General features: G+C 36.9%; 1 protein-coding gene and 1 non-coding gene across 2 annotated transcripts in view; both read left to right on the forward strand.

Annotated features, from left to right (window-relative positions):
* LOC113334525 (NAD(P)H-quinone oxidoreductase subunit 2 B, chloroplastic-like) overlaps positions 1 to 14,686 on the forward strand; it is a 19,577-nt gene extending 4,891 nt beyond the window's left edge. The window contains exons 3-4 of the mRNA XM_026580763.1: positions 13,931 to 14,121; positions 14,384 to 14,686. Coding sequence (XP_026436548.1) covers positions 13,931 to 14,121; positions 14,384 to 14,686 — 494 coding nt within the window. The remainder of the gene's footprint in view (positions 1 to 13,930; positions 14,122 to 14,383) is intronic.
* On the forward strand, positions 13,745 to 13,818 carry TRNAM-CAU. The gene has a single exon. It is a non-coding gene; the product is annotated as a tRNA-Met (tRNA).
* Positions 14,687 to 14,737: the final 51 nt, after the last annotated feature.

A 14,737-nucleotide genomic window follows, 5' to 3' on the forward strand; every position in this document is an offset into this window, starting at 1 on the left:
TATACGAAGTTGGTTTGATTTTGTATAGCGGCTTAATCCTTAGAATATTCAATTCTGGACAAGGTCCCGGAGTTTTTCTGCATTTGCAGTTTCCTCGTTAACAAAATTTTGCCGTGTCATTTACTTTTATTTTCCGTAATTTTAATTGTTGTTATTATAATTTAAAGTAAATTACACAGACGTTAATTCCTATTTACTTGATAAGCAATCCTATTGTGTTTGGTTAAGTCCGAGGCTTTTATCAAGTGAACATACTTCGTTTTTGTATTGTCTCGATCTCGTATCCATAGACGATCACATGGAGTGTGAACCGATTTGTTGTATTGTCTCGACTCAGTCCATAGACAATCACTTTCGGAGAAAGGATTTATAGGTGGAAATTTTTTAGATTGAGGTATATTTGGGTGTCCTCGTCTTTTCAAGTCTCCTTAACGATCTTAAAGAATGGGATTGCAGTTAGAATCAACATTAGGCAAAAACGGAAACAACTGACAAATCATTGGAAAGGCTCTACGACCACGATAGGCCTAGTATGATATTTATTAGGCAAGGGTGTCATTTCAATATCAATTGCATGACGTCTACATGGTTTAGTATTTTTCAATCAAGAGATACTACATTTTTGTCATTGATGCAGTTGTGTATCATATAGGTTAAGCGTTAAGGTTAATTCAAATTTAGCTATCTAAGAATAAGCATATTCAAGTAATTGGGGATGTCAACCACCAGTTGTACATTTCCAACCCAATATAAAAAATATTATGGACCCTTGTAATGATGGGATAATTTCTGCTTGGTGAGTCATTTCGCCGCTACCTAATAATGTAATTTTCTTTATATCAAGATATTATTAGTTGAGATGCAAGTCCTTCACCTGGTAATTCATATCAATGGTTTAATTAGCAACGAATTTGCTTTATATACTGTTTTACTTTTACGGTTGCAAATAAGTCATACATGTTCATTCACATAACCATGCCCACTATATTGTCATCTAAAATCTTCCAACTTCCTGGTAACTCAAACTGTGAGGGGGGATGATTTGGATCTGCCAGGGATCGAAAACACTTGGAGCACTCCTCATGCCTAACGATGATATTTTGTGAACTGCGTACGGGTAAGTTGAGATCAAATCTCAAGCATTTTGTATGAGCTGCATTTTAAGAAAGTTATACAAATAGTTAGTTCCAAAATAACTTTACTAAGCTAATGGTGAAACCTAGCATATCCGCAAAATAACACGTTGTCGATGGTGGTTTTTAGCTTAGGGAGAAAACTGTAAAAATCGGTCTACCTGATCCGGCATCAGAAGTAGTAGACCTTGATATATCTATATTTCGCAAGGAATTTGGAGAATATATCAGAATTTGATGAGTGCCTATGTCTCTCTTCACATTATATTGAAACTCAAGCTCCTAGATGAATTGTTCACTAGTATAGAGCCTCATGAGTATTTAAGCTCCTAGTTGCATTACTCACTAATGCCGGAGCCTGCGTAGTGTTTTCCTATGCTATGTTCTTAGTTGAACTCTCAATATTGACATGACATGACGATTAATGTTCACTCGCAACAGAGTAGCATAAATCTCCCGAAGTGTCAATATTGAGACCTGCATGAAAATGCTCACATAGGCTACATCACCCTCTGACAAAGAGATTAGCGCGTTCATCACACCTTTTAATTGAAAGTTAGCGCGATCGAACGCGTTTAAATTTCTTAAGGGGAATCTAGACTGTCCATATCAGTCTTAAAAAACGATCAAGGCTGCACGATTTGGCCACACAATTCAATAGGCCTAGTCTAATACTAGCAGAACTAGGCGATCACCAGGATGACCACCGGCGGGCCCACTAATACCCCAACTAGTCGGACTCCACCTAGCACACTCTAACATCATCGAACGCTAACCCCAAACATGGGTGATCACGCTGTTGAAGAAGAGAGCTCAAACGAGCTAAGACCGGCCAAAACGGTCTCAGAAACATCACGACCGGTCCAACTTAGCTAGCCTAGTTGGACGACTTAGATCTTCCTTCGAATTATTAAAGAAGTGCTAACGTGTTCACCGTCGACCCAATTCCACACTTGGTCGATCGACTTGCTTATAGCAAGACCGGGGCGCATCAAATCGCAGGACCAAAGTACGTTGCGCGCTGTTTGAAGACCCTAAAAATACTTTGCGGCAACACACTATTGTCGCAGATCGATCATGACTACCCATCTTCGCCAGCCGAATCGAGTGGCTTAGATCTAATTTTAGATGGCCCAAGAGATGTCAGCGTGCTCATGAGTTGGCCCTTCTTTGCACATGGCCGAACGACCTGTTCAAATCAGCGCCCAACGCTTTGATTCGATTAGCCAAAAGAGGTTGGCCGCACGGCTTCTAAACCCTAAATCGAACAAACGACGTTATGAAACTGCCGCAAATCAATCGCGTTCGTCCATCTTTGTCATCTTAGTCGAACGACTTAGATCGGATTTTAGATGGCCAACAGGGTGACGCTGTGATCACCGGCCACCCCTCTTCCGTGAGAAGTGATCGTCCAAGCCACAACTTGCTTATTTGGCCTCCGAGCGATCACCCAAAAGTGGCCATTCACGCTACTTCAACAGCAGTCATTAACTGCCGCAAATCATCTCAACCACTCAACTTGGCTAGCCGATTTGAGCGGTCCAGTTTTAAACTGGATCGACCGATAGGATTTTAGAATGGCTACTATGACGCCCCAACCTAATCACCTGCTTAGCTAAAAGGATTACAACCTAATTGAAGCATCAATCCTGGATTATCGATTTTAAGAATCATAATTACTTAAAATGCTAATAACAAAACCCCAAACTCTCTAATATTATACAAATGACAAATCTCTTGTGATATGAATATATTAATGTGTTTTTTTAAAGAGTAAATAAAGAATACATATATATATATAAAAGATTCACAACATCTCTAACATCACTAAAAGATTAAGCTACGAAAACGGATATCTTCACACGCACCACTGAAACTGAAGTGAGAACGAGTGAGCACATCATCCCAAAGGGTGCCCAATGCAAACGTACATATCTTTCAATAAATCGCCAACATTCTACTAGAAAAATAAATAATTAAAGTACAATAGCAAGAGAAAACATTATACACCTTTTACACCCAACAAACTGCACACGTCACAAAAACCGGTATAACGTGCATAAGAGTAGTTCCCCCAGATATAAATATGTATATATAATATTGTCAATACCACTAATAAGTAATATTGTAAATACCACTAATAATCTATAGGTAATATTATGTAAAGACCCCCAAACTCGTTAATGCTATTAGACTAGTCACGAGACGAATTAGTCGATATAACTCGATTAGTCTAACACGAACGTTACAAAGGTTTCGCAGAATCGAACACGTCATTCGGATATCAGACCAAGAAGATATCATAAGTTTTGTTTGAAGGGAAAAATAGTCTTTTTGGAGTTTAGCCGTGGCTGCCCCTATCATTTGGGAAGGTGCCTTTATTGTTGGTCGTTGGCCTTATCACCAAGACCGGATCGAGCAGATAAGCTCAATCCTTGTTTTTCTTCTTCTATCTTCTTCTCTCCTCCGTTTCTTTTCTTCTCTTCTGCCCGAGTTTCTGTTAATGGCGATTGATGCTGTTGAGATAATTTTGTGATGAGAAACATCAAGTTAGGTACTAGGTGTTATTGCTGAGGATGAATCGATGATTCACAAAGAATATGTTTAGAAATTGAAATGGTAAATCACAGAGAATCCGAATTAGGGTTTGGGTCGAAATTGAGAAGTGAATTGAGTTGTTAATGGAAGAATAATAGAAGGGTTGAGGTTTAATTCCAGTTCTTAAGATGATTTGGAGATGATCAAGAATTAGGGTTTGGGGATTTGATTATTATTCTGAAGATTTAGAAAGAGATAGAGCTATGGCTAGATGAAGAATAGGTTGGAGTTTAATTAACGTCCTGGGGTTGTTTCTGATGTTGATTGAATTGTTGGGGTTTCATGAGAAGAATTCAGAGAAGCTTTAGAAGATGATATTGATTATTAGGAAAAGAGAATTGAGAATCATCTTAGGATTCTGAGATTTGATTTAATGGGTGATGATGGTCTTGAGACGGATTACAAAACCAAACAAATGCAAGGACGAATCTAATTCAACTGCAGGAGTCGAGGGTTCTGTTGAGGTTGAATTAAGGTAATTGTTCTTATCAGTAATTTAGTTTGAGTTTATTATTGAGTTTTTGTGTTCTTATTGAATAAGAATTGAGATTGGTTAAAGTAGGGAATATCAGATGAAGAATTATGGCTAGAAGTGGTGGTGGTGTCTGTTTTATGTTGATTGTGGGTGTTATGAATTAGTATGGGTGATGATGCAGGTGTATGGGGATTTTGTATGTTGCAGATTGCTTTAGTATTGAGGTTATAGCTACAACTCAAACTGTAAATGGTATTAGTTGTGAATCTGGTGTTGCAGATTATTGTTATTGTTATCTCAGTTGTAGTTGTTGAAGGTTAATTGTGCAGGACAGGAACGAAGCCTTAAGCATTGTGGAATATTGCATTAGTGGATGTTAAGATGAGGATTAGATGAATGTTTAGAACACTGTAAGGAGAATGGAATGTGAGATGTAAATGGTTTGTATTAGAACTGAAGTTGTAAATTAGGATTTATGATGAATGTCGTGGAATTTGTATGAGTTGAGATGTAGTTGCCGATGAAGTTGTAGGGATGAAGGTGGTTAATGAATGTCAGAGTTGTGTTTCTGTTAGATCCTAGATGTGTGGTATTATATGAGTTAGAATCAAAAGTATTGTTGGTTTAAGTGGTTGCTATTGAGTTAGAATTGGTGAACAAGACAGGAATGGAAGAGCTGAAGAAGGTGGCATTGTAATGCTAAGAATGGTGGTGTTGACTGTTGCTTGTACTGCAATTGCAGGTAAAGCTTGAATTACTATTGTATATTGAATTGTAGAATTCTGTTAAAAATGAATAGATTGAGATTGAAATATAGTTAATAGTTTCAGTTGTGTGAGAACCTTTTGGCTAAATTAGTTATTCTGACTTAGTCTATCTGACTGAGTCAATCCTTAGTTGACTCAATGATTCCCTATTGGACTCAGTGGACCATTGACTGAGTTAAACTTTGACTTTTGGGCTTAAACTTTGACTTGACCAGACCTGGACTCTGACCTTGACTTTAGACGTGGACGGTTAGTTGACCTTTAACCGTTAGTGACTGTTAGTTGACTTTGGTGGACTTGGGCTTAGGGAAGTTTTGTTAATCAGATGTTTTGGGCCTCTTGTGGTCCGAATTAGCATTTGGTTCATTCTACAAAGATGTAGATATTCATAAGACTTAGCTAGGGATTATAGAATCAATCTAATTGGATTAGTAATCTCATAGTTATGTTATGGATAGATAATAAAAGGTGGAGAATCATAATGGGCTTAGAACCATTGGATAGTTCATTTAGCCTATAATTAGAGACTTGTATGAAATTATGTTATGAGCCTTGTGTGAGCCTTGTGGCTAAATTCTTAGAGTTCTTGTATAATTAATAGTAAGACTCTATTAACAACGATCGATTCAAGGACGAACCAGTGGATCGTGGATCTCGAGGTAGGCGTGGCTTGTCAACAAAATAGGTGGGAATACTTTTAACTCTTTTGAACCATTGTTGTTTCTTTTACAAAAGGTTATGTTTAACAAACTCATGCATGGTCTGTTCGTGCATTTCATGCATTGTTTAGTTTGTGTTATGATTGTTCTGTTGATTCTTTGAATCTTTCCATGAATTGGAAAGGATTTGTAATATTGGTGTGATTTTCAATTGAGTTGTAGTAATAGGTTCGTTGAGACTTGTGAAAGCAATAGATTTTAGACTTATAAAACTTAAAAAATAAAGAAAAGTTATTGCAAAATTGATTTCAAGATATTAAAAATAACCAAGACACTGATTCCACTATTACACATGAATGAATGTGGTAAATAACCACAAACTCTAATTATCTTTTAAGTCCCTTATTTCTTAACTCACAAATAATCAGGCAAATTCTCAAGTATTAATTGTATTCCCTAAGCATAGATTATCAATTGACTAAACAAAGTATAACCTATCAGGTTGAATCACAACTAATTAAAAAAATTACGCAAACAATTTAAAACTCTGCAAAAGCAGTGATTGAGTGAATTATAAATTATAAATTAGAGAAAATAAAATAGTTACCAATTATTCATGCGTAAATAGCTTCCTAATTGCCTTGGTTGTGGGAGAATTAGCTCATCATCATGTTGGAAACACACTCAGAATTCATTTTTATTGCTCAAAGGGTGTTTATAAAGATGAAATGGAGAAAAACTATTAAAAACCGGGTTTGTAACAGTTATAAATGTTACAAACCGAACTGTTACAGGGAACGATAGAACCTAACTGTCGTTGTTACTGTAGCAAAACGACTGTCTCTGTGGGTCTATGTTCTTCGTGTTCTTCAGCTTATGCAGCAGCAGAAAAGATTTCTCTGTAGCTCTGATTTACGCACTGTTCTTCTTCCAAACTCTCCCTCCCACTCTGTGACTCCATAAGCCCTTAAATACTCAATTGGATTGTAAATAATCCCTCATAACTCCAAATAATCCGGCAGTCAATGAAAAATACTCCCATGCAAGATACCGAAATTTTATTCCCTGTTTTAAAACTTCACGCATCTACAACTTAAGAATCTCCCTTATTTAACTTCTCCACGCTTCTGTAGAGACCGAGTGCCATCCAAACATGAGCAGCGCACGTCTAACTTGTTGTAATCTCGTGAAAATCTCCTTCCGGTGTACGAATTGCCATATTTTGTCTGTTGGAAAATCTAGCCAAATTCAATCGAAACCACCAATCATACCACGCCTGTTACGCTCAATCAAGTCTTCCCATGAAATTTTAGCCATTGAATCACACTATAATCTCTCCAAATCACGAACTGAAAACTGTTAGTAGTGTGAATATTTTCCCGCCATTTTTCAGAATTTAAACGAAGAGGAAAGGTTGCCCCCTATCCAGAGAAGGGGTGCAAATAGTAGCTTACTTGAGTGGTGTCCTGAGAGTGCCCCTTATCCAAAATGAGGGAGCCTTTAGTACTTTTCTCCCGGGGGTCCAAATACCACTTTTTGAGCAACTTTTTTCACATAAGTGTATTTCTCCAAAAACACCTACACAAACATAAAACACCATAATAAGTACAAAATCAAGCACTAGCAATAGAGACACTGAGGACAATTCAGACACAAAAATATGTCTATCAAATGTTTGTCGTCATTATGAATTGTTATGAGAAATGAGAAGTTCCACTTGTGGTATATAGGATACGCTCCTTCATTTATATCTACATGAATTCAGCTTTTATGCTTATTAGGTGTGGAACAACCCGGCATCAATATATCTATGTAGGTGTGGAAAAATCCGGCATCACTAATATATATTGTTTGACGAAGGAGTTTGTCCATATACATTGTTTGTGCATTTCCAGTGACTTAGTCACTTTGATGTTTGGGAAAACATGAATTGTTTTCCAAATCTTGCTCATGATATCTTTAAAGTTAAATGTTATTCTTGTTGGGAACCCCTTTTAGGGATGATGTGCTCACCCTTTCCCACTTTCAGTTTCAGAGACATATCAAGATGTGCATGTGACGATGAAAGCTTCGAAGAATTATTTACTTTAGTTAGTTAGCTTCCGCTATGTTTATTATGTGTTTATATTCTATTTGTAAATCAATTCACTATTGAATATGTATCATTTGAGAGGAATTCTTGTATATATTTCAGAAAGGGGATAGTTCTTGGGTTAAGTTTTTGTAGCAGGTTTCTTAACTGTTGCTTAATTATTTGATTTAGTTTCGTAATGCTTTTTTATTTAGTTAATCTCTTGGATTAGTCAGCTGCTAGCTTAGGGGGCGCTACAATGTTGGTATCAGAGCTCACTATTCTTACATGGGAAAACAATAGGAATACCCAGTGCCAGTTAGTGAACCAGATTAGTTTAGAACTGGGTTGGGTTGTGAGATAAATCTTAATCACTAAAAGCTGACAATAGTTAAAAGAATTAATTGATTGATTGATTTGTTTGTTTGGTTGTTATATATGTAGTGAAGTAAAAATGATAGGTTACACCAGTTATGGTAGAACTTTAGAGATTAGTTATTCGTAATAAGTTAACGTTTTGTTAATCCAGCACTGGGGAATAGTGAAGGTTGTGTTTTCTCTGTTCGTAGGAAGGCATTGTCGGGACTGGCCAACCTTGACAGGGCAACTTCATTCAAAGGTGACCGATCATAGACGTTAGTATGATTTAGATCTTTTAGAAAACCGACAATTATAAAGTCAATTAGAAACATTCGTAGGAATTTCCTTTGTAATTAGAAACAGATATTTTTTTTATAAAATAGGAATTAGTGTAAGAAACTTAGACTTCCCTATGTGATAGAAATTAAATCAGCATAGTTGAACCTAGAGCCATAGATTTTAGTTGTAAGAAGCCATATAGGTTTGTGTGTTGTTTTTATGTTTTTTGCGATTAGACAAGAGATAAGATTTTTCTATAAGGTGGGGAGTTTGAAGACTAGAAGGATGGTTTGATTTTCAAGGAAAAAAATATATAAGGTGGGGAGAATGTAAAGACCCTCAAGCTCGTCAACGCTATTAGACTAGTCAAGAGACGAATTAGTCGATAATAACTCGATTAGTCTATCACGAACGTTAAGTAATAGAAATTAATCTAACAACGATTTAGATAACGAGAATAGTATCGTTTGATAGGTCTCGAAAGGTTTCGCAGAATCGAATGTGTCATTCAGATATCGGACGAAGAAGATATCATCAGTTTTGTTTGAAGGGAAAAATAGCCTTTTTGGAGTTTAGCCGTGGCTGCCCCTATCGTTTCGTAGGGTGTCTTTATCGTTGGTCGTTGACCTTATCACCAAGACTGGATCGAGCAGATAAGCTCATTCCTTCTTTTTCTTCTTCTATCTTCTTCTCTCCTCCGTTTATTTTCTTCTCCTCTGCTCGAGTTTCTGTTAATGGCGATTGATACTGTTGAGATGATTTTGTGATGAGAAACATCAAGTTAGGTACTAGGTGTTATTGTTGAGGATGAATCGATGATTCACAAAGAAGATGTTTAGAAATTGAAATAGTAAATCACAGAGAATCGGAATTAGGGTTGAGGTTTAATTACAGTTCTGAAGTGGTTTTGGAGATGATCAAGAATTAGGGTTTGGGGATTCAATTATTATTCTGAAGATTTAGAAAGAGATAGAGTTATGGCTAGATGAAGAACGAATAGGTTGGAGTTTAATTAACGTCATGAGGTTGTTTTTGGTGTTGATTGAATTGTTGGGGTTTCATGAGAAGAATTCAGAGAAGCTGTAGAAGATGATATTGATTATTAGGAAAAGAGAATTGAGAATCATCTTACGATTCTGATATTTGATTTAATGGATGATGATGGTATTGAGACGGATTACAAAACCAAGCAAAGGCAAGGACGAATATGATTCAACTGCAGGAGTCGAGGGTTCTGTTGAGGTTGAATTGAGGTAATTGTTCTTATCAGTAATTTAGTTTGAGTTTATTATTGAGTTTTTGTGTTCTTGTTGAATAAGAATTGAGATTGGTTAAAGTAGGGAATATCATATGAAGAATTATGGATAGAAGTGGTGGCGGCGTCTGTTTTATGTTGATTGTGGGTGTTATGAATTAGTATGGGTGATGATGCAGGTGTATAAGGATTTTGTATGTTGCAGATTGCTTTAGTATTGAAGTTATAGCTACAGTTCAAAATGTAAATGGTATTAGTTGTGAATCTGGTGTTGCAGATTATTGTTGTCGTTATCTCAGTTGCAGTTGTTGAAGGTTAATTGTCCAAAAATTTAGATATTTGCACCCTGCCGAAGTAAGGAACCATGGCATATATGTTTGTAACAGATTCCATTTTGAGAGATTTGAAAAAGCACTATCTCGTTGAAGGGTTCTATACATCTGCCATTTCTCAACGCATTTCTTTAGACAAAGACTCCGTTTTTTCCTCTTTTCGGATGGTAAATATTTATCAGAACATGGAGTGTGAATCAAACCCATGTTTGAATTGAAATTGAGATACTGATGCAAGTTCTTCCCTTCTGAATCAGAGAGATTCATATCTGAAAGAGGTTGACAATAAGTTCTTTCAAAATTGACTATTTGTCCCTCTGTTAGAGGTGTTCCAGAAATGTCTGGGATCGAGTAAATAGCTCTACGAACGAATGGATCGAATCGAATTGGAAAATGGAAAGATTTGTACAAGTTATACCTTTCGTCACCACTTTGTGGAAAATCGTTAGGTATGAATATGTTAGACACCTGTGACTCGATTGATGAAATAGTATCTCTCTCCAAAAAAACATGTTTTTTTGGACCGACGCACAAAGAAAAAATGTTGTTGCGAATGAACAAGATATTGAGGAATTGTCCATACGTAAGATCATAATTATTGATACGGGCCTTTTCCACATAAAAAGGGAATCTTTTGTTACAATCGAACCAGAAGTGATGTGGATTATTCAAGAATCGAAGTCGATTTGCTTTATAAAAAGAAGAGATCAATGAACTTCTATGAAATGGTTTCACGGGATTCAGCCAATTGTCTCGATCGTGGGATATCATTGAGAAATAGGAATCGGTGTTATCAAAGTCTTTCCTGCAATTATTTCTAGTATGAAATGAGTCAATCATCCACTTTGGTATCTTATTGAATAAAAACGGTGATATTGTTCCTCCATTGATCAAGAATTTCGATTTTTGGGAAGTATCACGATTATCCAATAAGAAGGGTTTCAATTTATTCAAATGAACGATTTGAACACCTATTGATTCTAACAACTGATTGCAGAGTTGATCATTCGGCCCTTTCAATTCATAGATGTGGATCTCGGACCTATGAATGGGGATATTCCCGATACTCACAAAGAAAAAAGGAAGTGACTTAGACAAAAAGAGAAGTGACTTGGACAAAAAGAGAAGTGACTTGGACAAAAAGAGAAGTGACTTGGACAAAAAGAGAAGTGACTTGGACAAATCTTGTTTGTCGATAACCCCGGACCAATCAATCGAATATTGATTAATACGTAATTGACCGAACACTACTTGAAAACGGCTCCTCTGCTCAGAAACGAAATGTTCCAAATGTTCCTGGAAATTCTTGCTCCCGTTGGGCCATTTGTATCTATATGCATTAGGATCCCGATTCATGGATCTCTCGGTTCGAGAAATAAGAGGATCGAACCATTTCTTCTGACTCTTTTTCAAATTCGATAAATGTTGGTTGATCGTATATTTCATTATAGTTCTATGATTCAGCGTATCATTTCCTATTTGATCCCTTTGAATTCCATAAAAGAATCGATTCGATACATTTCTTATGTACCCATAGGTGATATATTGGATTTTAATCAGATTTCGGATCAATCTATATTGATTGACTGCCTCCATTATGTTGTTGCTAGCAAATACCACTCTTTTTGGTTTTGGATCTTCCAAGTCATTCCCGCAGGAGATCCGGACCGATTTTTTTCTGATCCTTCGATAAAAAGATTCATTCTCTTCATCAAAAATAGGAGGTAGAACCAAGAAAGATTTCTTTTTCGATTCATCCCTGGAGTTGAATACCTCATTCAATAATTTTTTTTTATACAACCCGTAGGAATCAATAGAAAAGGAAAATCCCTTATGATACACCAGATCTGGCTCGGTTATTGATAGAGTGAATAGATCTGCCATTTCTTGAAATCTCTCTTCTGATTCAAAATCGCGGTGTAACGTGTACCCCCCCCTGTTTCGGTCATGGAATAGATGAAATAAAGAAAAAAATGGATTTTGGTTCAAGAATGAAATTTTATTGGAACTGTCCATATCCGGTTCATCCTTCGGAACCATATCACATCCCGGATCTGATGAAATAGGATGAATTGAGACGGTATTTTGTAAATACGTAATTATCTTGAATATATCAACCATTTCTTTATTTTCCGATCGTCTGGAAGGGACAAAAGAAACATCTTGTTCTTTCTTCAACAATTTATGATCTCTAGTGGACCTCTCAGTAGGATTCGAACCCAGATGAAGTTCTGACCATCTGTCAGAGAAAAAGGAACGAATTGATTTTGTAGAATTCCCAAGAATTGCTTCGATTTCTTCCGGAAGCAGATGATTATTCATCTGCTTCTCACGTTCCGTGAATAGCCGGGACATTGAGGAATATCCAGAAAGGCATTTCTGGAATCGGTCTGATTTTCTCTCTGTTCGTTCCGTTTGAAGAAAGGAAGGATCCCAAAGAATAGATCTTTCTTTTTGTTGTTGAATCTCTCTTTGATTGATCAATGTGTGATATTCCGAATCCTCATTACTAATCGAATCGAAAGGGTCTCTGGATTGATCAGAAGATCCTTTCAATTGGCTAGAATTCGTTACTTGAACGAAAATAGATCTTGTGGAATCATATTGAATATTTGACGATACATTCCGTACCTTGCTAAAAAACCGATCCTTGCTTACCAACCACACATTGTCTAACCAAATCCAACTCTCTCTCGATACGTTCCTCAAAAAATCCGACTCGTGCAGATTCTTTCCCCAACTAATGAAGATATCTTGGCGGAATTGCCACATATGAAATTGAGCACAATTTTGCAAAGAAATACCCCACTTGTTTCTCGAGAAGAGATGGGAAACATGTTCAATCTCATTTGATTGAATAGTTGACTCAGCTCCTTGTTGTTTGAAGAAACCCTCCACTTCAATTGGTCTTTTTTCACGAAAAGCAGACATGAGATAACAAATCCAGTGTTTCACTAAGATTTCGAATAGCTGTCCCGAATTCAAGTTGATTATGTTTCGCTTCTTTCTCAGAGAAAGACGATCAAACAATTCCCAATCATGGTCCTTGCGGATCGAATCATCCGTATAGGATACAAAAAGAAACTACAGATATTTGATATCTTTCTCTTTAAATGAGATCTCAATTCCAGCTACGGTTTCCTTAGATATCTTACAACTAGAATTCCACCTTTTTCCGATCCGGTTCCTCCACCACCGCGAACCCCAGTTAGAGTCAGGCATTATACACTTTTTCGTTATTGGGAGAACCCAAGTACTCTCTTTCGGATCCATGAAACAACTCTCAGAGATCTTTTTCCCTTTTGGAAGATAGAGGAGCGAAACAATCAACCTATTAATATTGGAAGACCAAAAAGATTCTTCCGATGTATCATTTCTGGGTCCAATGGAATTCATAGGTATAGGAAGAAGCCCCATCAAATAGAGATTTTTTCTTTCGACCATATTTCGATTGTTAATACGATATATAAGGACCGCTACTACAAGCAGTACTACACCTTTGATCGTGAAATATCGATTGCTTGTTGAACCCTGTGAATCGCGTGAAAGGAGGATACTCCAAATTCGGGGTTCAAAGAGTTTCATAAAACGTTCTTGGTGGAAAAAAATGTGAGTGAAAGATCCCACTGAATCGAATTTGGTCCATGAATCTAAGAAATAGTGAGAATTCTTGATCTCTCTCAATATCTCTCTCAATTCGAAGATCCAGGATTTGAATTGATGTCGTTTCATTGATTCCTGTTTCATTGATTCCTCCTAAAGATTTCATTTCAATTGGAATTTGGTTATTCACGATGTACGATGATCCCTGTTAAGCATCCATGGCTGAATGGTTAAAGCGCCCAACTCATAATTGGCAAATTCGTAGGTTCAATTCCTGCTGGATGCACGCCAATGGGAACGTTCAATAAGTCTATTGGAATTGGCTCTGTATCAATGGAATCTCATCATCCATACATAACGAATTGGTATGGTATATTCATACCATAACATATGAACAGTAAGAACTAGAATTCTTATCAATACTGGAACTCATAGGGAAGAAAATGGATTTATGGATGGAATCAAATATGCAGTATTTACAGACAAAAGTATTCGGTTATTGGGGAACAATCAATATACTTCTAATGTCGAATCAGGATCAACTAGGACAGAAATAAAGCATTGGGTCGAACTCTTCTTTGGTGTCAAGGTAATAGCTATGAATAGTCATCGACTCCCGGGAAAGGGTAGAAGAATGGGACCTATGGGACATACAATGCATTACAAACGTATGATCATTACGCTTCAACCGGGTTATTCTATTCCACCTCTTAGAAAGAAAAGAACTTCAAAAAAAAATACTTAATAACACGGCGATACATTTATACAAAACTTCTACTCCGAGCACACGCAATGGGGCCGTAGACAGTCAAGTGAAATCCAATTCACGAAATAATTTGATCTCTGGACAGCAGCGTCATTGTGGTAAAGGTCGTAATGCCAGAGGCATCATTACCGCAAGGCATAGAGGGGGAGGTCATAAGCGTCTATACCGTAAAATAGATTTTCGACGAAATGAAAAAGACATATCTGGTAGAATCGTAACCATAGAATACGACCCCAACCGAAATGCATACATTTGTCTCATACACTATGGGGATGGTGAGAAGAGATATATTTTACATCCCAGAGGGGCTATAATTGGAGATACCATTGTTTCTGGTACAGAAGTTCCTATCTCAATGGGAAATGCCCTACCTTTGAGTGCGGTTTGAACCATTGATTTACGTAATTGGAAGTAACCAATTAGGTTTACGACGAAACCT

The sequence above is a fragment of the Papaver somniferum genome, unplaced genomic scaffold (assembly GCF_003573695.1).
Source record: "Papaver somniferum cultivar HN1 unplaced genomic scaffold, ASM357369v1 unplaced-scaffold_137, whole genome shotgun sequence".
Lineage (NCBI taxonomy): Eukaryota > Viridiplantae > Streptophyta > Magnoliopsida > Ranunculales > Papaveraceae > Papaver > Papaver somniferum.